The sequence below is a fragment of the Mobula hypostoma genome, chromosome 15 (genome assembly GCF_963921235.1).
Source record: "Mobula hypostoma chromosome 15, sMobHyp1.1, whole genome shotgun sequence".
Classification (NCBI taxonomy): Eukaryota; Metazoa; Chordata; class Chondrichthyes; order Myliobatiformes; family Myliobatidae; genus Mobula; species Mobula hypostoma.
Window position 1 is genome coordinate 35,503,286 of NC_086111.1, and position 25,057 is coordinate 35,528,342.

The following is a 25,057-nucleotide window of genomic DNA, read 5'->3' on the forward strand; positions in this document are numbered from 1 at the left end:
ATGAAACCAGGGGAGCACCTGGTAGATAGTCATATGAGCAATTGGCTCATATCTCAAGTCCTGGTTGTGTGATCACTGACGCCAGGCAGACAATCTCCGAAGAGTATTGATAATGGCTAGGGTCTTCTGTCCAGTAAAGACACTTCTGAGAATAAGGCAGTGGTAAACCACTTCAGCAGAAAACACAAAATAATCTGCAGATGCTGGGGTCAAAGCAACACTCACAACACGCTGGAGGAACTCAGCAGGTTGGGCAGCATCCGTGGAAATGATCAGTCAACATTTCGGGCCGGAACCCTTCATCAGGACTGTAGAGGGAAGGGGCAGAGGCCCTAAAAAGAAGGTGGGGGGGCGAGTGGGAAGGAGAAAGCTGGTAGGTTCCAGGTGAAAAACCAGCACGGGGAAAGATAAAGGGGTGTGGGAGGGGAAGCAGGGAGGTGATAGGCAGGAAAGGTGAAGAAGGAACAGGGGAAAATACAATGGGTAGTAGAAGGAGCTGAAACCATGAGGGAGGTGATAGGCAGCTGGGGGAGGGGGCAGAATGACATAGGGATAGAGGAAGGGAGGGGGAGGGAATTACTGGAAGTTGGAGAATTCTATGTTCATAACAAGGGGCTGGAGACTACCTGGACTGTATATGAGGTGTTGCTCCTCTAACCTGAGTTTAGCCTCATCATGGCAGTATGGACATATCTGAATGGGAGTGGGAAGCAGAGTTGAAGTGGGTGGCTACTGGGAGATCCTGTCTGTTGTGGCGGACGGAGCAGAGGTGCTCAACTTCAGCAGAAAATATTGTCCAGGACAATTATGCTCAAAAACCAGGATCACCTACATTATAAGACAAGGCACATAATGATGATGATGATCCATGCTCTAAGCTCATCCACCTTTCCCACAATACTCCTTGCACTGAAATATATGTGGCTTAAAACATTTGTAACAGAAGACTTACCGTCTTCTTGAGCTATTGCACTCGAATGGTGATTATTAAACCAAGGAGTTACTTTGGTTAGATATTGCAAGGATGCTACACACTACTGCCACAGTTGTGGAAGAGGTTGAATTTTTTGGAGTAGCATTCTTCCAGCAAAGTGGGGAACTTCCCATCACATTTTGGACCTGAAATTTGCATATAGTGAGATTTTTCATCAATGAAGGGAAGCATACCAAATGCCTTCTTCACTAGCCTAACCACTTGACACCACTTTCAACATGTTATGGAAATGTACATCAAGCTCCCTCTGTACATCAATGTTCCCAAGGTCTCTGCCATTTACTCTAAACCCCTTAGCATAATTGCATTACCTTATGCTTCTCTGAATTAAGTTCCATTTGCTGCAGCTTCCCTCAACTTTCCATCTGATCTATGTTCCACTGCATCATTTTGCAACCTCCTTCACATCTATGACTCCATCAATTCTTGTGTTGTCAGCAAGTTTACTGATTAAACCACCTTCTGTATGTTCTCATTCTAGTCAGTTATACAAGGGTTTAACAAGGGGTTAGAAATGTGGCTTTAACTGTAAAGTAACTGTAAGCTGTGGGATCCTGCCTGGTACAAACATAACCTTTCAAAATTTTGTAGCATTCTGAAATGGCTAAAGGAATAATTTGAATTTTTTATTAAAATGTTATTATTTCGATTCTCTTACTGCAGTTAATCATTCTTCAATTACCTTTTGTTTCATTCTGAAGGAGTGCATGTAACAAGTCCATTTAATCTATTGAGTCTATGCCAGAGTTCTGTACATCAGACCAACGAACAATTATTTTATTCTTAAGAAATTAGTTAATTAAAAGAATGTCAGATGGCAGAAATACATTTCACTGTGAAATTATTATTGCTACTGGATGTTGGTTTTTATACTCTTACCTGAACAATATGATATGATTATTAATTTACTAAAAACACGAAGATCGTGGTGAATTTGAAAATATAAACTATGTCCTTTCTTTCTCTTAAGTATAGTAGTCACAGATAACTATTAAATTCATTCATAAATCTTATGTATGTAATACTCGCGTTGCCTAGTGGCATGATCTCGGGGGTGGTAAATCCCCCCGCCCCGGCCCGGCCAAACTTTAGAACTCCCGTTTGGGTGGATGCTGCGTTAAGTGACCGATGTCAAATCAGTACCCCGAAATTACAAACAGGACACAATATGTGGTTAAACAAGTAAGATTTTATAACCGTTACTTGGACTATGAGACTAGTAGAGAACAAAATATAAAATAAAAGACACCAAGAATTTATTTAATCAGTTCGTGCACAATTTGTTGGAGCTCACGGTTTTCCTTTGCTGATTCCGCCCTCGATCATCATCGACCTCCGGCTCCCGCCAGAGCCCGGAGGATCGAGCAGACTACCGACTCCTCAAGTCACATCTCCTCTCTTCATTACCCTCGCGCCTTCTGCCTAAAGCCCACGAAAACCAACAGTTTTCACACAAACAGAAAGAATAACATCTCGCCCATTGGATAGCAACTGAATTCCAAAGTCCCGTTATCTCTACCATAACCCAAACATGCTGCTACAGAGAACCCATTACCTCAGTGGTTAACGTTACAGAGAAGCCATTTTATTATAACACTACAGAGAAGCCAGTTTATTAGCCTTAGCAGTTAAAATAAAAGAGAAACTCTTACATGTATACTTGCTAATGAAAACAAACAGCAATTCGGTTGAAGCACTGTAGAAGGCATGTTCTGAGTAAAATAGTCAAATATGATTCAAAGCATGTGTGTATAAATAAAGATTGCAACAGTTTAACTGCAATACAATGCACGACAGTAGACAGACTATACTCATTGCACACAGAAAATAATTAGCAATGGCCTACAATTATACAGTAAGACTATACTGTTAAAAGCAACTTCCCTTGATTAAAATGAAAATTATTCAAACAAAAGAAAATACACTTTGGAATGCAATTACACCCAGGAGGATTTCACCTTTCAATTACTGCAAAAGAATTTGAAACTTTTTTACACTCAAGTAAATTGTTTCTACCAGGAAACAGCCTGATTACATTTGTTTTGAAAATCAGGTGACTTATGTATATGGAAATAGTGAAATTGAGAGATGTTAAGTATGCTGGACTTGCAAGTGCTGAACTGCTGAGGAAATCCATTCAACACAGTTAAATAACCAAACAGGTAAAAAAAACAATTAATCAGAGTAGTTATTTTTTTCTCCCAAACATTTATGGAGCTTGAAATTGAAAAGTACGTGAACTGGAGATAAGTGACTTCAAAAAACAGACTGATGAAGAATCTTAAAAAGTTTCAGAAGAAGCAAGTGGGAAGAATTCAGACATTCTGCATGCCACATTTCGTGAAGAAATATTAGATTGTGTAGCAGGAGAGAGAGAGTGCAAAGAAGTGAGCGGAGGTAGTCGGGACATTCTGCACGACACAGTTCCTGAGGAGATATTGGATTATGTATAATCAGGCACTTAGCAAGGACCAATGAAGAGAAGTTAAGCAGAATGGCCAAAGAGGGAGCAGCCATTGTATGAGTGGGGAGATCAGGCTTTAAGTCACAGATGCTTCAGCAAGGCGAAGGAAGGCTGTAGGTAGATTTCTTCATTTAATTTTTCTGTCTTTCTTTCTTTTTGCACAGTTAGAGCAGTGGGGATGATAGGCAGGATAGTGGAATGCTCCACACATAAAATGTTGAAGAACTCAGCAGGCCAAGTAGCATCGATAGAAAAGAGTAAACAGGCAAAGTTTATGTGGGGGAACGCTTTGCATCTAGTGATCAAGATGTAATTAGCTTTAAGCTAATAATAGAAAGGGATAGGTCTGGTCCCTGTGATAGATTCTAATTTGATGGTATAAGGAAAGATCTGGTAGGTGTAGATTGGGATAGGTTATTTTCTGGCAAAGGTGTACTTGGTAAATGGGAAGCCTTCAAAAATAAATTTGTATGTTCCTGTCAGAGTAAAAGGAAAGGATAACAAGTATAGGGAACTTTAGTTTTCTAGAGATATTGAAGCCATGGTAAAGAAAAAGAAGGAGGTGCATAGCAGGTATGGGCAGTTAGGAAAAAATGAGGTACTTGAGGAATATAAGAAATGCAAGAGAACACTTAAGATGGAAATCAGGAGGACTAAAAGAAAGCATGAGGTTGCTCTAGCAGACAAGATGAAAGAGAATCCTAAGGGTTTGTACAAATGTGTTAAGAACAAAAGGGTAGCAAGGAACAGAATTGGTCCTCAGGTAGATCAAAGTGGTAATTTATGCATGGAGCCAAAAGAAATGGGGGAGACCTTAAATGGAATTTTTGCATCTGTATTTACTCGGGAGACAGACACAGAGTCTACAGAAGTGAGGCAAAGCAGCAGCAAGGTCATGGACCCTATACAGATTACAGAGGGGGAGGTGTTTGTTGCCTTGAAGCAAATTAGGGTGGATCAATCCCCATAGCCTGACAAGGTGTTCCCTCAGACTCTGTGTGAGGCTAGTACAGAAATTACGGGGGCCAAGCACAGATAGTATTTTAAAAATCCTTTGAAATCCTTTAGCCAGGGGTGAGGTGCCAGAGGACTGGAGGATAGCGAATGTTGTTCCACTGTTTCAGAAAGGCTCTAAGAATAAGCTAAGACATTATAGGCCGGTGAGCATGACTTCAGTAGCGGGAAAGTTATTGGAAGGCATTTTAAGGGACGGATATATAAGTATTTGGATCCAGAGGGAGTGTTAGGGATAGTCAACATGACTTTGTGCATGGTGGGTTGTGTCTAACCAATCTTATAGAGTTTTTTGAGAAAGTTACCAGGAAAGATGATGAAAGCAATGTCTTGGATGTTGTCTACATAGATTTCAGCAAGGCCTTGGATAAGGTCCTGAATGGAAGGTTGATCAAGAAAGTTCAGTCACCTGGCATTCAAGATGAGGTAGTAAACTGGATTAGACATCGGCTTCACAGATGAAGTCAGAGAGTGGTAGTAGATGGTTGCCTCTCTGACGAGAGACCTGTGACTAGTGGTCTGCTGCAGGAATTGGTGGTGGGCCCATTGTTGTTTGTAATCTACTCTATTTCAATGATCTAGATGATAATGTGGTAAACTGGATCAGAAAATTTGTGGATGATACCAAAATTGATAGTGTAGTGGACAGTAAGAAGACTATCAAAACTCGCAGTGAATCTGAACCAGCTGGAAAAATGCAGATGGAAATTGATGCAGACAGGTGTGAGGTGTTACACTGTGGTAGGACCAACCAGGGTTGGTCTTACATGGTGAGTGGTAGAGCACTGAGAGGTACAATAGGGCAGAGGGATCTGGGATTACAGATCCATAATTCCTTGCAAGTACTGTCACAGATGGATAGCGTCATAAAGAAATTGTTTGGCACATAAACCAATGTATTGAGTACAGAATTTGAAATTCTCTAAGACTTTGGTCAGGGCTAATTTGGAGTATTGTGTAGTTATGGTCACCTAGTTACTGGAAAGATGTAAATAAGATGGAAAATTGAAAGAGTGCAGAGAAAATTTACAAGGATGTCACCAGGACTTGCATATCTGAGTTATAGAGAAATGTTGATCAGGTTAGGACTATGTTCCCTCGAAGACTGAGAGGTGACTTGATAGGTGGATACAAAAGTATGAGGGGTATAAATAAGATATATGCAAGCAGGCTTTTTCCACTGAGGTTGGGTGAGACTGCAACTAGAGGTCATGAGTTCAGGTTGAAAGGTGAAATGTTTAACGGGAACATGAGGGGGAACGTCTTCACTGAGATGGTGTTGAGAATGAGCTGCCAGTGCATATGGTGGATGTGGGGTTGATTTCAACATTTAAGTCCAAAGTGCATTTATTATCAAAATATGTATGCTACATTCAACCTTGAGATTCGTCCCCTTACAGGCATCCACAGAAAAAAAGAAACCCAACAGAACCCATTAAAAAAGAAGATGGCCAAACACTCAATGCACAAAAAAAAGAACAAATCATGCAAACAATAAAACGTAAGCAAATAACATTCAGAACCAAAGTCCACAAAAGTGAGGTCACAGCCATGAAGCCAGTTATAGCTGCAGCCACTCCAGGAGCCCGTTAGTCACAGGCTAACATCCTCAGTTCAATTCAGAGACTAGTAAACCTCATCGAGCAGCTGAACACCAACCCATTCTTTGCCTCTAGACCCAACACCCTGGCCAATTTATTCAGGCCTGGCACTTATATCAGCCAAACATCAGCTCATTCCTCGCTAATGGATCTAGGCTGTGCTGCATCGATACATTCTTGGCCCTGGGCTCTACCACCATGATTCAGTTCATACCTGACCTTTCCAATCTGGCCTGGTGCTTAAATCAGCCAAATATCAGCTCGTTCATCGCTTTCAGGCCTGAGCCCTGTCACCATGACTCTTCCTCACCTCAACCCAATCTGTGCTGTACACGCCACACTGCAAATGTCCTTCACCTTCGAGACTTCTGTTCACACCGTCAAAATGCCAGATCATACAGGCAGTTCAAAAGTTCAGCCTTGAAAGGGAAGTCACAGGCTATTGATTGCAGTGATTGTTGTCCAGCAAAAATGTGATTTATACAGTAGTTTGCAGATTTGTTCAAACACTAGAATATCTGCAGATGCTGGAAATCCGAGCAACACACACAAAACGCTGGAGGAACTCAGCAGGCCAGGCAGCATCTATGGAAAAGAGTAAACAGTTGATGTTTCAGGCTGAGACCCTTTATCAGGGTCTCTTTACTCTTTACTGCTGAGTTCCTCCAACATTTTGTATGTGTGTGTGTTTTATCTGCTGCCAGTAAGGTGTTGCTGTGTTTCACCACTGTGATCATAATATCATAAACCAACTTGGATATTTGGATAGGTACATGATGGCAGGACCAGATTCCTTATGAACTAAAATTTAGTAAATACTCACATTATCTAGTCACTAGCTTTGGATATAATCTTACTTTGCACCATTACAGGGAGAGGCATCTATTTTGTTTGCTGATAGTTCATTTTAGTCCATATAACTTTAATTGGGTGCCTAATGTTCTTCTAAATCATACTTTAAAGTATTTACAGATGCAAAGCTACTCCCATTGCTATCAATTCAGTTGCAAAGTTTACACTAAACCTCAACTGTTTATTTGCTAAACTGTTCATTTTCCCAACAGCCTGTACTTTCTTCAGAGTTGGTGCTTTTTAAACACCGTAGTAGGCTGCATATTATCATAACTATAAAATAAAAGTTGTCCAACACTTGCTTGAAGGAAAACATTAATAAGTTTAATTTTTGCCAGGTAGACTATTGGGAAATTACAGATCTGCTCCACTGATTTTCTTTCCATTTAAATAATGAGCATAATTTTTGCTATTTCCTCGTATGTGTTGCCAGTGGCTGAGGCTTATTTTATAAGGAAAAATAACTGGTTGCATTACTGCCTGAAATAGAGGTTGCAATGCATAGAATCAAATGAAGTTGCAGAGGGCTGTAAACTCAGCTGTCTGGTATGGAGGCTCCATTGTGCAGGATCAAAAGAGGCTACAATGGTTGATGACTCAGTCAGCTCCATCACGGGCACCACCTTCCCACCATCGAGGACATCTTCAAAAAGCAGTGTCTTCAGAAGGTGGCAACCATCATTAGGCATCCCTGCCATCGAGAACATGATCTTGTCTCAGTGCTACCATCAGGGAGTAGATACAGGAACCTGAAGTCGCATGCTCAAAGTTTTAGGATCAGCTTCTTCCCCTCCACTAACAGATTTCTGAACAGTCCATCAACACACTCTCACTATTCCTACTGTGTGCTATTTATTTATTTATTACTTGTAATCTATATTGATTTTTGCCACAAAACAACAAATTTCACAACATACTGTATGCAAGAGATGATAAACCTGATTCTGATTCTGAACTTATATCATCTCACACCATTCCTAAAACTCATCATTCCCGGAATCATTTTAGTAAATCTCTTCTGCACCCTGTCTAAAGATTTTAGATCTGAGTTTATCTCTACTCCCATGCTTGAATGAGGATTTTTCAGGAACTTAGTTAGGCAAGTGCCAAGAATCAATATCAAAAGTGTTTTCACCAGTATTGCAGTATTTTTGTGGTCATTCATGTTAAAGTCATGTCCTTCAGCCAACTGAATTCCTGCACAAGTCTTCCTAATACCTCTCCAAACACAATTTGGTACTCCAAGGACATCTTCACTATATAAGACTTGTTTCAATTTAAGAAATGCAATTGGGTCAAAGCTGATAACTTAGAACTTTTGCAAATAACTCACGATAAATTGAGTAAGTAGTGAACTATACATGAATTAAAATGAACCTGGAACATTTTTTATTACATGTTCGCAAAACAACCTCTGTAATTGTATTGAATAAAAAGAGCAGCAGTCCACTGTAAAGATTATTCTGTCTATGAAATGCTACTTGCAATTCACAGACTCCCTGATCTAAAGACCCAATGTTGCTTTTGATTGGAAAGATATGGGGTCACTCACAACCACTCATTGGGGCAATTGCTATTCTCCATTGTTGGGGTAAGGGCAAGGTGGATGGTGAGAGAGTCTTCCATGGAACAGAATGTGTTATTCCCTCATCTTACACTTGTTTTTGACCACTTCTTTTCTCCTTTCTCATACATCTCCATGTCCATGCAAGGGAATTAAATAAATTCCTAGAAGGGAACTAAATGAATGACTGATCAGTTGCTCATCTATTAAAAGTGGGTTAGGTCTTAATGATTTTAAAGAGTAGCATACCATGTTAAATATTTCTTAAAGCAAGAATGTTCCAATTTGATGTTGCTGGAGGAACTTAGCAGGTCTGGCAGCATCGACAAAGGAGAATAAATAGTCAGCATGTCCTAATGAAGTGTCTTGGCCTAAAACATCAACTGCTTATTCTCCTCCCTTGATGCTGCCTGACCTACTGAGTTCCCCCAGTGTTTTTATGTGTGTTGCTCAAGATTTCCAGCATCTGCAAAATCTCTTGTGTTTATTTCAATTTCATGGTTTTTTAAATGAATTCAGATTTGGTTTTAGCTTAATGTATACATCATAATATTTATCCCTGCAAGTTAAACACAAACTAAATCCAAAATATTTTACGAGAAACCACACAGATGAAGAAGCTGACTGTGTACAATAGAGAATAGTTTGTGTGATTTTAATTGTACTCAACCATTAAGTACCATGAAAGCCAAAGCTGGTGCATCACTGAGAGAGATGAAGAAAGTCATCACATGTACTTACTCGATTTTGAAAAAGATGTCAGTCTGAATGTATGTTTTCTAAGACAAGTGACTCATTCATCTTTTATTCAAAATCAAAGAACCATGAAGCACAAAAACAGGCCCTTCAGCTGGCCAGGTCTGTATCGGTCATCAGTGTCATATGAAGAGCATTTGATGGCCCTGGGCCTGTATTCACTAGAACTCAGAAGAATGAGGGGTGACCTCATTGAAACCTATCAAATGGTGAAAGGCCTTAATAGAATAGATGTGCAAAGGCTGTTTCCTGTGGGAGGAGAGTCTAAGATCAGAGGACACAGCCTCAGAATAGAGAGCCGTCCTTTTAGAATGGAGGTGATGTGGAATTTCTTTAGCCAGAGAGTGGTGAATCTGTGGAATTCTTTGCCACAGGCAGCTGTGGAGGCCAAGTCATTATGTACATTTAAGGCAGATGTTGACAGATTCTTGATTGGTCAGGGCATGACGGGATACGGGGAGAAGGCAGGAGACTGGGGCTGAGAGGAAAATTGGATCAGCTATGATGAAATGGTGGAGCAGACTCGATGGGCCAAATGGTCAAATTCTGCTCCTATATCTTATGATCTTATCAAGGACTTATTGATATCATTCCCATTTACCTACTGTGCCTTGGCAATTCACATGCTTATCCGGTTGCTTCTTAAATATTTTAACATTTATTATATTGTATACAATTACTTCACTGAATGGTAAATAGATGTGTCAAATCACAGTTATCTTGGCAATACAAAAAGAAAATAACATTTGAAAGAAGGTCAAAGAGGGACATACATTCTTATGTTAATAATTACGGAAAGAGATTTTAGGTTAATTTTAAGCCAAGTCTTTGAAGTGAAAAGAGGAAAAATAATTGTATTAACATGCTGTCGCTGCAGTATTTATTGACTACAAGATGCATCCCAGCAACTTGCCAAGCACACTTCAGTGCTATATTCCATCTTCACACGGCATCATAATCAGCAATTTTAAATCAGAGTGGTGTTAACATCACCATACGAAACCTTACCACAGATCTTCCTTTGGTTTTGTGTAGTATTAGTGTAAACAGTATGAGTTATTGTTGTCACTGAGTTATGAAAAACCTTGCTATTTCAGCATTGCCATGCATGCATAAGTGAATGCAAACAACTTCGATGTGTGTTGCTTATTCCAAATATGCTTACATGATTCAGCCCTCCTTCCCATGTTGCTCTGTCTTCAACATTCTCCAACTGAATCATTGATTCTTTAGTAATTAGTACCATTGTAAAATACTTTAAAACTGCTACTGTTTTTTGCACCATGTCTGTGAGTTTTTGAAGATGCAAAAGACTGCAGATGTTGTAATCTGGTGCAAAAATCAAACTGATGGAGTTACACCATGAATCAGGCAGCATCTGTAGAGGCAAAGCTATAATCAACATTTTGGGTTGAGATCCCGTATCAGGATTAACATGTCGACTTTTCCTCTGACTCAACAGTTGTTGCCTGACCTGCTGAGTTCCTTCAGTACTTTAGTTTTGAGACTCTTTTCAATGGCCGAGATGTTCCTGGAAGGACAAGGCACATGTACCCTCCTCTTTGGTACTTCTGGATTCTCTGTAACCTGGTGATCAGCACCAGCTTGGTCCACCAAGTTGTCTCAGGTCTCTGTTATACCTGTCAGCCGCCTTGGCTACTTGTGAACAAAATTGAAAGCTATCGAAAATTATAAACCTGTTGGAGTATTTTTAAAAAGTAATAATAAAATATTTAAAAATTGAAAATTTTGTTGCACTTCAAATTAGAAACCATGTAAAACAAGTAACCTGAAACCTACCTTTGCACTGCCTCAACAAGTAGATTTTCAAACTACTGCTTTCCTCTGCTTCACTGAATTCTATGAGACGTCCATTGCGGGACTGCAGTCGATAAATTGTTGTCAAGGGCCATCTTTGGCACTTATTTTGGAAATTTAGAGTTACGAGGGGTGATTGATAAGTTCATGGACTAAGGTAGAAGGAGTCAATTTTAGGAAACCTAGCAAATTTATTTTTCAACATAGTCCCCTCCTACATGTACACATTTAGTCCACCAGTTGTGGAGCATACGGATCCCTTCTTTGTAGAAGTGGTCCACAGCAGGGGGGATTAATAAATTTGGTTGGCCTAAGGTAGAAGGAGATGAGTTATCAGCTTTGAACTTTTTGCATTATCACTCAAAGGGTTGAACTGCACGTGCATGTAACGAGAGCATCTTGGATCTCCAGGTGGTCCACAACAGGGGTGATTGATAAGTTTGTGGCCTAAGGTAGAAGGAGATGAGTTATACGGCTCTCGTTACATACCTGTGCAGTTCAACTCTTTAAGTGAAAATGCAGAAAGTTTGAAGTTAATAACTCATCTCCTTCTACCTTAGGCCATGAACTTATCAATTACTCCTGTTGTGGACCACTTCTGGAGGTCCAAGATGCCGACTTCTGCAAAGAAGGGATCAGTATGCTCCACGACTGCTGGACTAAGTGTGTAAATGTAGGAAAAATAAATGTGCTAGGTTTTCTAAAATTGACTCCTTCTACCTTAGGCCACAAACTTATCAATCACCCTCGTATTGCCTTCGTAGCCATAACCCCCTTGAAATTCAGTTCCTGATGAAAGCACCAAAGAACTACATAGTAGACCATAAGACTGTAAGACACAGAAGCATAATTACGTCATTCTGTTCCACCATTTGATCATGGCTCTTTTATTTTCCTTCTCAACTCCATTCTTCTACCTTCTCCCAGTAAACTTTACTACTCAACTTACCTATCACCCACTGACTTAGCCACCATAGCTGTCTGTGACAATGAATTCTTCTATTTCAGAAGCACAGTACATCACACAATTGCAATAATGTCACTTCTTAATACTCCCATCAGGGTGTGGACCTCGGCAAATTATTGTCTGGTCAAGACCTTGGTCTTAAAAAAAAGTATCGTATATCAAAAGTAATTCCCTCTAATAAGTATGTCAAGATAACGGGATTTAATTTTCTTGAAATATTACTGCTCATAATATTTCAGCTTCTACTATAATCACGCACATGTACTCCAATCCTTTTTCAGCATCTGCTTGCAAACTATATTCTTTCCTTCTTGGTTTGGTGTCTGTAAGATTTCATTGTTTTCATCAACTCCTTTGCAGCTTGTTGGCAGCATGGTTTCAAGGGACTCTGTCTCCACCCTCATCTGACCCAGATGTTGGGAAGTTTCAAAGCCAGATATTTGCATCTCAAAATTTGGCTGAAGATCTTGCCTCTTTTCTCATGCATACTGCATCATAAGGTGCACAGGTCTTCTCAATATGTCTGTGAACTCTCAACCAATTTTTACAGTATTGGTCTGCACCTTTTAATAGCTTCTCTCAAGCTCCTTTAACCTTACCACTTTATCCTTTTCACGGTCTGTCTTAGAAGCAACTCTTCATTTTTCATTATATTCAGCAGCCAATACCAAATAACACAAACATTCATAACAAGAATTGCATTCTCTCCTCACCCTTATATAAAAGAACTCATGTGTGTTTTATAAATTTATTTTGAAACTTTCCAAACCAAACAACTCAAACCCATTTTAGGAAACTATTCCACAGTGTGCACTAACATCTAAAGATTATCTAATTTTATGAGGAAAGAAAAAAAGAAGATACTCTATAGATTCTGTAATGCTTTGTGAAAAACCAATATTGTACGTGTCTAAAATTATGATTTGGGATATAAGAACACTAATGCTAGATTTATCTGAGTTGTCATATTTTTTGCTTGAAGAGTTAAAAACTTTCCACAGAATGTTATGAGATATTGTTCCTACTTCAATATCTCGTAATATGATTTGGGATAGGATAATATGCTTCTTCTATCTGACTTTCCTCTTATTAATTGGCTTATGGTTTTATGCTTTTTGTCTCCTTTTTGAATCAAGAAGTTACATGAGCCATTTTGCAATCTAATGCAGTGCTCCTTAAATCTTTAACAAATTAAAACCAATGTATTAACTATCTCACGAGCCATTTTTCTTCCGATCATTGGATTAAGCCCTTTAATTTTTTCCTGAATTTGTTGTGAGTATTTCACTGCAAAATGCCTAGTATCTAACTTTTTGTTGGAATCAAAGCATTTATATGGTTGGGCTTGGTGTGACGGACTCACACCCCCCAGGATGTTAATATCAAGGGGAGGTGGTTCAATTTATTTCTGTACAAGGTCACCTTTGCCTGGCTCTGTATGAAGCTTGCCAAAGTAACCTCTGCCCATCAGTTTTTGATGTATCTAAGGTATTATTGGTGATAATGTATCTGCTTTGTTTTGAAAGGAAGTTATTCTTCTCCTACCAAATTTTTAGGATGGTGATATTCATGATTTATTTGTTATTACAGTGCACATTGTTACTCTCCAGAACATAATGAAAAAATATAGAGAAAGACGGTGTTAGTCTTCATTCACTACTGACTTAAGCTGTTTCTTTCTCAGATTAGTGCCTGGTGTGTTTGAGAATCTCAGATATATTTCAGATATCTGTGTTGTAAGTTTTTCACCATTGATAGCATTCCAGAGTGCCATAAGAATAAAGAACAAGCTTTATTCTTCTGAGGCAGACCATCAGGATCAGTGGTAACTTAACTCACTCCTGTTTTGTGGGTTCTGAGAGTGATAATGAGGCCAACATTAGAAACACACACACCCCACCAAGAAACAGAAGTAGCCAACAGCATGGGCTTGTGGTTGATTTGTGTGGTTCCACACTTAAGTAGCACTTGAGGTTCTCAGTACCACCTAAAGCATTTCTTCTCTACTTTGTGCCTTAATGGAATCGACCTTACCAAGCATCAATATTTCTGCACAAGATTTATTTTTTTCTCTCTACTTGCCTGGTAATCTGTTCCCATGATAGATCTCAGATTTAACTAAATATGAGGACTCACATGAAGCATTCAGACTAAATTAAATAAATCAAACCCAAATAATCTTTGATTCACAATAGAAGATATAGGTTTGACTTTTGCTGAATGAGTAGTTTTGGTTACAAATCAAATAAAAATGATTAGAAAATGTTCACTTTGTATCAAAGAAAACAAAGATTACATCGTATTTCACTTTGTGCCGATGACTGGTGGATCAACAATTAAAGTTAGTTTTAAATATTTAGAAAATATTGCAAGTAAATCTTTCAGGAAGTCAAGGCAATCTTTGGTTTGCATTTATTCCAATTGTGATCATTCGTTTAGAAAGGGTTAATGATATATCGAAAAAGCAGAGTCGTGGCCTCAAGGATGACTTAGTACAGGGACTGGAGAACAGGGCTACTCCATCTGATCGGAAAAGCAAACATTCATCTTATTTTCTCCTGACCTTTCACCAATTTTGTACTCACTCTAACATTGTCACTCTAACTCCATGGGCTTCAACTTTGTTGACAAGTAGAGATAAATTATCACTTTCAAAAAATAAGAGATCGAAATTTGCAAAAAAAAAAAGGCACCTAAAATGAATAAAGATACAATAAAATAACAAAGGAAAATAGGAGCAGGAATAGCCACTAGGCCCTCAGGCATAATTCACCATTCCATATGTTCATGGAAATCTATGTTGGCTTGAACTCCTTTTTTGTAGGTTGTACAAGACGCTAAGAGGAATAGCTCAAGTGGACAGTCGGAGACATTTTCATAGTTTTGAAATGAAAATTTATGAGAGGGGAAGATTTTAAGCTGATTGGAGGAAAGTATAGGAGATATACCAAAGGTAATTTTTTTTTACACAGACTGGTGGATTGAGACGAACACCCTGCTGGGGATAGTGATAAAGGCAGATACACTAGGGGCATTTAACAAATTCTTAAATTGACACATGTATGATAGAAAAGTGAAGTGTTATGTGGGAGTGAAGGGTTAGATTGATTTTAGAATAGGTTAAAAGGTCAACAGAAAATAGTGGGCTGAAGGTCCTGTACTGTGCTGTCATGTTCCATGTTCACAATAACTCTCACCTCCTCAATCTTTCAAATAATTATCTTTCTCCATCTCACATACTTCCATTCATCTTGCCTCCATCACCCTCTGTGGCTGACATTTCAAGAAATTCATACCTTCTGAGAGAAGAGATTTCTATACACCATTGTTCTAAATGACTAGCCCTTTATCTTGAAACAATATCCCCTTATTTGAGACTTTCCCACTGGTGAAAACTAATTTACGAAGAATTGAGCTTCAAGTTAATGGTCCTAATTCAAAATTCAGTAATACTTAATAGTTATACCAATTTGCACATTATCTTTCTGAGCAGATTAAGACATTTCTTTTGAATATTTTGAAGATGCTCTCCAAAGTGTGATTGAATCTGTAATAACAACACAATATGCATTTCACTTTTTAAAATCCTTTTTAAGATAGCATTATAAATATCTGAATTTCTTGCACAATTGATAATAAATCAATGGGTTGAATTTCCAAAGACATTTCTCTCAATCTTTCGCCATAACAGAAGTAGTTCAACAGAAGTCAACATTTCTGCCTGTCCTTTCAGGTTTTCCTTCAGGTTTTCACGAAACCAATTCAGTGAACATCTGTTAATATCTACTTAATTTATTTTTAAACAGGAGATGATAGTTATCAATATGTCTATATAAGTAGAGTAAAAACCGTCAAGAACAAGATAAGGATGTTAAAGCTATCAAATACCATGCCTCCAGTATCTTACTTTTCCTGCACCTACTGTATGTTCATACTGTGCATCTTTCAAACAAGTATCATCATTTTGATTCAGAGATCCAGCCAGGATGGGTTAACTCAAATATTTATCTTTGTGGCTAGCAAAATGTTACTTCTACAGATCTTGGCTTTTTACACGGCATTCAGTGTAAGTTCATTGTACTTAGTTTTGATGAAAATCAAGTGTCTACAGGACACTTGAGATAAAAACAGGAAAGAAATTTCTCAGCGGGTCAGGCAGTATCTCAAAAGAGCGAATTTTAATTCAATGTTTCAGGTTGAAAACCCCTCAAGACAACTTCCCACAAATTTGTCTTTGAAAGACACATTAAAATAAACTTTAGAACTACTGCATGCTGCAGTTTCTTATTGAGACAAGCATTAAAACTATGACCTGCTTATTGGGTGTAATACAACAGTTTCAAATCAAGCCTCAGTTGTGCTTAAAGCATACAGTATGTACAGTAAATGATTTCTTTTGGATGTCTACTTCGCATCCATTTTTAAAATTAAAATTTCTTCTTCTGCCTCTTAAATGAATTGTTTAAACATTTCTCTGGATTAACATTTTCTTTCCTTATTTTATTTTCTTAATGTTTCAAGGTTGCAATCCTGAAAACTGCATTAGTTATGAACTAACACTTCTCAATTGACTTTTGTATAAATATGTTCAATATATAACATGATCCCTTTGTTTCCGGCAGTCTGTTAATAACCACAGCTGTTTTTCCAAGAGATTTACTGCCTGTGCATTGCATACATCCACTCAAATGTAGAATTTAGGGGAGTGTAATTATTGTTTGAATAAGAGAGGAAATGAGATTATACAAAGCCAACATTCATAAGTTGTTGAGAATTATTGTGGGTTATTACATGGTAAGACCATGGTTTGGTAGATCTACAAATTCCAGTTAACTGGGCCATCAGTTAATCAGGGCAGCTGCTTATTTGGGACAACTCAAAAACTAATCAATAAAACAGCCTGGATCCCTTAATTTATTTGGGACAATAGGATAACATGCTGCTTAATTGGGACAACAGACTGTTGTCGAACAGGTTTTAAATTGAGTCAGACGCATGAACTTTGTGGCTGTTTGACACTACACCATGTGTAGAACGAACAGTTTTCAAATTGTTAGTTGCTTGTGCTTCTGTTTTTAAAAAAACTGTGATTTTTATCACTGATAGTTGCAAGAAATAAGCAGTAAGACAATTCAGAAAGAACTGTTTTGCTCACTGCAGTTTCAAGCACAGAAACAGTACTTCAACACGTTAGGAACAATAAAGAATTTGATGTTATTGACAATCATCTTGAATGTTGCAATGTAAGTGAAGATGTGGAGAAGCACTTGTTGAAATTTGTATGAAGGTAGTCCATTATCTACACTAGATGCATGCACTGATTTTGTTCATTTACAGTTAATTAAGAGGACATGGTAATGTGCCCTTAGCTATCACCTATAGCTCCAAAGAGTTGCTTGCACATGACTGCAGGTGCACCCCAGCACACCGCTTCGATAGGCGGGCTAAACCAGGTGTGGGTAGCCAGCGTGCCTTATACTTTGATGAGATAGGGGCATGCCTGTCCTAGCAAGCAGATGAGATCTACAGTGAGATCCAAGGATGCTCTGTGGAGAACGAATGGCATGATAACACACAGAAAAGTCATGGTCATCCACTGCAACTAAGGAAAGCCCCAGTTGTGATGATGACTCATAGAATTGGACCCAGACTTCTGAGGTCAAGAGAGTGGAAATGCCCTAAACCAACAAACTATTTATTAGGAATTAATACACAGTTTTACAGTACTGTAATAGTATAGATAATGTTCTAAATTGTTCTGTATTTCATTTAAATACATAATTTTTGACTCAGACAGTAGTTTGTCTTTTTTTATACTTTTCTAAGTGCTTCTATGAAACTTCGGCTAGCTGAGCAGCCACTTAATTGGGCCAAAATATATTGGTCCTGATGTGTCCCAATTAATTGGAATCCACTGTTTTTATGTCACAATTAAGTGCATTTCATACAATGTATATTGCTGAAACAAGTGTTCGTTCATGTGAGGTAATGAATCCAGGCCTGTTTATTTCCTCACAATATTATTTAAAATCAGCATTGATTGACATCTGTCTTTTCGCAAGAAGAGATCCCTTGGATTTGGGAAACAAGCTAGCTTCTCTATTTCAAGAGGACAAAACTGAGGGCAAGTGTGAGAGGCAGAGGAAGGCCAGTGAGTTTTCCTTGTGCTATTTTTGCCGCTATCACTGACTTTCCATTCACTTCATGAATCTAACAATTCTGTTAATTAAATATAATTGCGAAGAAATCACATCCTTCAAACATTTTTTAAGACGTATTTTCCTCACGATCTCAGTAGTACTTTTAATATGCATTGGATTCTACTGTGCCTTCTTGAGAGTGTAATTGTTTCTATCAATCTTACAATCACACAGCAACACCGCCAGTGTGCAAGTGCAAACTCTAACTTTGCTTTAAATAGATATCATATGCAGGCAGTGCAGAATTTCCTCTCCTACATTTTCTGAATCCTGTGCATAATGGCATGCACTATTGAATGAACAATGTGATTTAGATGCTTCCAACATTGACATAACTGCCTCAAATACTGACCAAAGCAAGGTTGAGGGAAACATCTGATTTTTATTATTTATGCACATTGCTGTGCAGAAAATGATGTTTTTTTAAAGTCTGTAATAAGATCAAAAGACAGCTCACCCCACATCTGTTTAGATTTACCCTTCATTGTTCCTGTAGCTCAAAGTTTTTTTTTCTCTTTTGTCTGGAAAAATCAAAGCAGCTGTTTCTTATCGAAACCTGCGGTCTCCTGCAGTCTGCTGTTAACAAAGATGTGGCTTTTACCTAATGTGCTTTGTTTTAAACAATTGATGTCCTGTTTTCCATCATATGACATTTTTTTACGTGTTGTGTGTCCTTCTTACAGTTCCACCAGGTCCACCAGGGAGTGTCATAGTGGAGGAAATTACAGATACCACAGCTCAACTCTCTTGGACTCCTGGCATTGACAACCACAGCCCAATCTCAATGTACACTGTACAGGCAAGGACTCCCTTTTCAGTGGGTTGGCAAACTCTTAAAACAGGTAAATGCTGCAATAATATGGAAAAAATTATAAATATTAAAAATAGATTTATCTTACATTGCATGCCTACTTTTCCAATAATATTGGACACATATCTCAGATGCACCATGTGATAACATTTGACTTTCACATTACTATGATGAATAATATTGAAATTTTTACTCAATATTCATTTTTAAACATTTATCAAGTCATAGATCTGGATAATTTTGGCCTTCACTTTTCAAAAAGTTCTAGCATTCTATGTTCTATGTTCTATGTTCTATTCTATTTGGCTCATTTTCAAATAATATTCCCAATGCAGATATTACTGTATTGATATCTTAAGTCGTCTGCAGCATTATATTAATGAATCTATCTCAATATTGATAGGATTATATGCTTAAAGAGAAATCATTATAATTAAGCAAAATTATGTTAAAATAAATTTACTTTTTGTGTCTTTGTAATAAAGATCTGAGACACTTAGTTAGCAAAAAACAGATATGAAGGCTTTCTAGCCCTTCAGCTCAAGGTAATATTGAATGCTCTTGAGCTCAACTTGAGCAGTATGTCAGATTGCCTTCACGGTTCTTTCCTATGTAACTGCAGGCTTAGAAGGAGCATGGTTCATCTGCATTCCCTATTACAATGGCTTTGAAAATTAGCTTCTGCCAGTTTGGCTTTAGTTCTCAACTAATAGTGTAACATTAGTTTTCAGTATAACAGAGCGTTCTGATCTCTGCATAACCAGAAACATGGTTGCCAGAAATGTTCTGGTTTAATAAGAGGTAATACAAAATGGCGATGGGTGACACAGTAGCACTGTAGGAAACAGAGCTCTCTGGTTTAGTGATCAGGGTGTGATTCTGACCTCCAGTGATTTACATGTAGAGTTAGTACATTTGCACAGGCTCCCCTGAATGTTCAGGTTTCTTCTCATAACCCCAATACAGTTTCGTAAATTGATTGCTGCAAATGGTATCTCTGATGGAAAATTATCAGGAAATTGTTCAGGACATGTGTGAGAGACTGGTTTACAGTAGGGAATGGAATTGCTGTGAGAGCAGGCCTAGACATAAGGGGTCAATTAAGTTTCTGTGCCACAAGGAAGTACGAGATAAAGCAGCATCTAGTAGACAAGGTATTTCAGGTCAATGAGCTTCCAAAAAGTTGTACATTTTAAGTAAAAGCATAGGCATGCAAATGTGATGAGGTGATAAAAGAACAATGGAAAGCTTTTTATTGGGTCGGAAGGTAGGAATAATTTGGGTTTAAATTTGTTTTGGATTTGACTTGTACTGAAATAAAAATTGTTGTCTTAATCTGTAGCTTTCAGAAAGTATCATGCAGTATCACAGTGTTGAGAAGCTGGGTGACTCTTTCAATCCACCTTTCCAATTTCTCTTTCATTCCAGTGAAAGGGCACAATCAGAAGCATGAGGAAATCGAAGAAAATTAAAATAGAAGAGTCAAGATCATGGATAATTCTCATTGTAACTTTGCACGGATAGTCTTGAATAAAAAATCTTTAAGAATAATGTGATCATTTACCTCATATAGTGATAGGAACAGTATATTATTGTGGCTTCTTATGGATCAGAAGGAAAAGAATCATTGACAGACTTGGTTCTAACACATGAGCAATAAAGTTAATTTCACTTCTAATCACAACAGAATGATACCCTGTCCTTCACATCAGGAATTAACATTTGTGGAAACTGGCCCAAGGACAGATTCAACCTGACTGTCATATTGCTTGTAAAACAATAACTTATAAATACATCTGAATAATTTTTACTGGAGAGTGATTGTTCATCTGGAACAGAATCAGCATTTTAGTGGGAGCATTAAGAGAGAAAGAATGAAATTATACATGGGATATCTATCCATAACATATCTGGAAGGTACTTGTTGTTGGTGATAAACAGAGAGTAAGAGGTGAAAAATTTCTTTAATGCATTTATTTTAATGCTAGGAGCATTGTAAGAAAGGTGGATGAGCTTAGAGCATGGATTGATACCTGGAAGTATGATGTTGTAGCTATTAGTGAAACATGGTTGCAGGAGGGGTGTGATTGGCAACTAAATATTCCTGGATTTCATTGCTTCAGGTGTGATAGAATTGGAGGGACAAGAGGGGGAAGTGTTGCATTGCTTGTCAGAAAAAATATTACAGTGGTGCTCTGGCAGGATAGATTAGAGGGCTCATCCAGGGAGGCTATTTGGGTGGAACTGAGGAATGGGAAAGGTGTAGTAACACTTATACGGATGTATTATAGAACACCAAATGGGGAGCGAGAATTGGAGGAGCAAATTTGTAAGGAGATAGCATATATTTGTAGTAAGCACAAGCTTGTGATGGTGGGAGATTTTAATTTTCCACACATAGACTGGGAAGTCCATACTGTAAAAGGGCTGGATGGTTTGGAGTTTGTAAAATGTGTGCAGGATAGTTTTTTGCAGCAATACATAAAGGTACCAACTAGAGAAGGGGCAGCGTTGGATTTCCTGTTAGGGAATGAGATAGGTCAGGTGACAGAGGTTTGTGTTGGGGAGCACGTCGGGTCCAGTGATCACAATACCATTAGTTTCAATATAATTATGGAGAAGGATAGGCCCGGAACCAGGGTTGAATTTTTTGATTGGAGAAAGGCTAACTTTGAGGAGATGCAAAAGGATTTAGAAGGAGTGAATTGGGACAATTTGTTTTATGGGAAGGATGTAATAGAGAAATGGAGGTCATTTAAAGGTGAAATTTTGAGGGTACAGAATCTTTATGTTCCTGTTAGGTTGAAAGGAAAAGTTAAAAGTTTGAGAGAGCCATGGTTTTCATTGGATATTGGAAACTTGGTTCGGAAAAAGAGAGATATCTACAATAAATATAGGCAGCATGGAGTAAATGAGGTGCTCGAGGAATATAAAGAATGTAAGAAGAATCTTAAGAAAGAAATTAGAAAAGCTGAACGAAGATACGAAGTTGCTTTGGCAAGTAAGGTGAAAATAAATCCAAAGGATTTCTACAGTTATATTAATAGCAAAAGGATAGTGAGGGATAAAATTGGTCCCTTAGAGAATCAGAGTGGACAGCTATGTGTGGAGCCAAAAGTGATGGGGGAGATTTTAAGCAATTTATTTTCTTCGGTATTCACTAAGGAGAAGAATATTGAATTGTGTAAGGTAAGGGAAACAGATAGGGAAGTTATGGAAACTATGATGATTAAAAACAAGCAAGCGCTGGTGCTTTTAAGGAATATGAATATGAATAAGTCTCTGTGTCCTGACAGGATATTCCCTAGGACCTTGAGGGAAGTTAGTGTGGAAATAGCAGGGGCTCTGACAAAAATATTTCAAATGTCATTAGAAACAGGGATGGTGCCGGAGGATTGGCGTACTGCTCATGTGGTTCCATTGTTTAAAAAGGGTTCTAAGAGTAAACCTAGCAATTATCGACCTGTGAGTTTGACATCAGTGGTGGGTATATTGATGGAAAGTATTCTTAGAGATGTTATATAAATCATCTGGATAGACAGAGTCTGATTAGGAACAGTCAACATGGTTCTGTGCATGGAAAGTCATGTTTGATAAATCTTATTGAATTTTTTGAAGAGGTTACTAGGAAAGTTAACAAGAGTAAAGCGATGAATGTTGTCTATATGGACTTCAGTAAGGCCTTTGACAAGGTTCCACACGGAAGGTTATTTAGGAAGGTTCAATCGTTAGGTTTTAATATTGAAGTAGTAAAATGGATTCAGCAGCGGCTGGATGGGAGACGCCAGAGAGTAGTGGTGGATAACTGTTTGTCAGATTGGAGGCCGGCGACTAGAAAATAGAACATAGAATAGTACAGCACAGTACAGGCCCTTTGGCCCACAATGTTGTGCCGACCCTCAAACCCTGCCTCCCATATAACCCCCCACAAATTCCTCGAAATACCTGTCTAGTAGTCTCTTAAACTTCACTAGTGTATCTGCCTCCACCACTGACTCAGGCAGTGCATTCCACGCACCAACCACTCTCTGAGTAAAAAACCTTCCTCTAATATCCCCCTTGAACTTCCCACCCCTTACCTTAAAGCCATGTCCTCTTATATTGAACAGTTGTGCCCTGGGGAAGAGGCGCTGGCTATCCACTCTATCTATTCCTCTGATCATCTTGTACACCTCCATCATGTCTCCTTTCATCCTCCTTCTCTCCAAAGAGTAAAGCCCTAGCTCCCTTAATCCCTGATCATAATCCATACTCTTTAAACCAGGCAGCATCCTGGTAAATCTCCTCTGTACCCTTTCCAATGCTTCCACATCCTTCCTATAGTGAAGCGACCAGAACTGGACACAATACTCCAAGTGTGTCCTAGCCAGAGTTTTATAGAGCTGCATCATTACATCGCGAGTCTTAAACACTATCCCTCGCCTAATGAAAGCTAACACCCCATAAGCTTTCTTAACTACCCTATCCACCTGGAAGGCAACTTTCAGGGATCTGTGGACATGTACCCCTAGATCCCTCTGCTCCTCCACACTACCAAGTATCCTGCCATTTACTTTGTACTCTGCCTTGGAGTTTGTCCTTCCAAAGTGTACCACCTCACACTTCTCCGGGTTGAACTCCATCTGTCACTTCTTAGCCTGCTTCTGCATCCTATCAATGTCTCTCTGCAATCTTCAACAATCCTCTACACTATCTACAACACCACCAACCTTTGTGTCATCTGCAAACTTGCCAACCCACCCTTCTACCCCCACATGCAGGTCGTTAATAAAAATCACGAGAAGTAAAGGTCCCAGAACAGATCCTTGTGGGACACCACTAGTCACAATCCTCCAATCTGAATGTACTCCCTCCGCCATGACCCTTTGCCTTCTGCAGGCAAGCCAATTCTGAATCCACCTGGCCAAACTTCCCTGGATCCCATGCCTTCTGACTTTCTGAATAAGCCTACAGTGGTGTGCCTCAGGAGTCTCTACTGGGTCCAATGTTGTTTGTCATATACATTAATGATCTGGATGAAGGGGTGGTAGATTGGATTAGTAGGTATGCAGATGATATTAAGATAGGTGGAGTTGTGGATAATGAAGTAGGTTTTCAAAGCTTGCAGAGAGATTTAGGCCAGTTAGAAGAGTGGGCTGAAAGATGGCAGATGGAGTGTAATGCTGATAAATGTGAGATGCTACATTTTGGTAGGACTAATCAAAATAGGACATACATGGTAAATGGTAGAGCATTAAAGAATGCAGTAGAACAGAGGAATCTAGGAATAATGGTGCATAGTTCCCTGAAGGTGGAATCTCATGCCGATAGGGTGGTGAAGAAAGCTTTTGGTATGTTGGCCTTTATAAATCAGAGGATTGAGTATAGGAGTTGGGATGTAATGTTAAAATTGTACAAGGCATCGGTAAAGCCAAATTTGGAGTATTGTGTACAGTTCTGGTCATTGAATTATAGGAAAGATGTCTACAAAATAGAGAGAGTGCAGAGAACATTTACTAGAATGTTACCTGAGTTTCATTACCTAAGTTACAGAGAAAGGTTGAACAAATTGGTTCTTTATTCTTTGGAGCGCAGAAGGTTGAAGGGGGACTTGATAGAGGTATTTAAAATTATGAGGGGGATAGATAGGGTTGACATGGATAGGCTTTTTCCATTGAGAGTAGGGGAGATTCAAACAAGAGGACATGAGTTGAGAGTTAAAGGGCAAATGTTTAGGGGTAACATGAGGGGGAACTTCTTTACTCAGAGAGTGGTAGCTGTGTGGAACGAGCTTCCAGAAGAAGTGGTTGAGGCAGGTTCGATATTGTCACTTAAAGTTAAATTGGATAGGTATATGGACAGGAAAGGAATGAAGGGTTATGGGCTGAGTGCAGGTCAGTGGGACTATGTGAGAGTAAGCATTTGGCATGGATTGGAAGGGCCGAGATGGTCTGTTTCTGTGCTGTAATTGTTATATGTTATTAAATCTAAGAACTCAAGAGAAATATTTATTGTTTGGGTATAGAATTTTCTACCA

The 25,057-nt window shown here is 38.7% G+C and overlaps 1 protein-coding gene across 4 annotated transcripts in view; it reads left to right on the forward strand.

The window, feature by feature from the left end:
* The window catches only part of LOC134356779 (contactin-4-like), a 2,290,679-nt gene that overhangs the window by 2,114,629 nt on the left and 150,993 nt on the right, over nucleotides 1-25,057 (forward strand). For all 4 annotated transcript variants that reach the window (XM_063067893.1, XM_063067892.1, XM_063067894.1 and 1 more), the window contains one exon: nucleotides 18,914-19,072. In XM_063067893.1, the coding sequence (XP_062923963.1) occupies nucleotides 18,914-19,072 (159 nt within the window). The remainder of the gene's footprint in view (nucleotides 1-18,913; nucleotides 19,073-25,057) is intronic.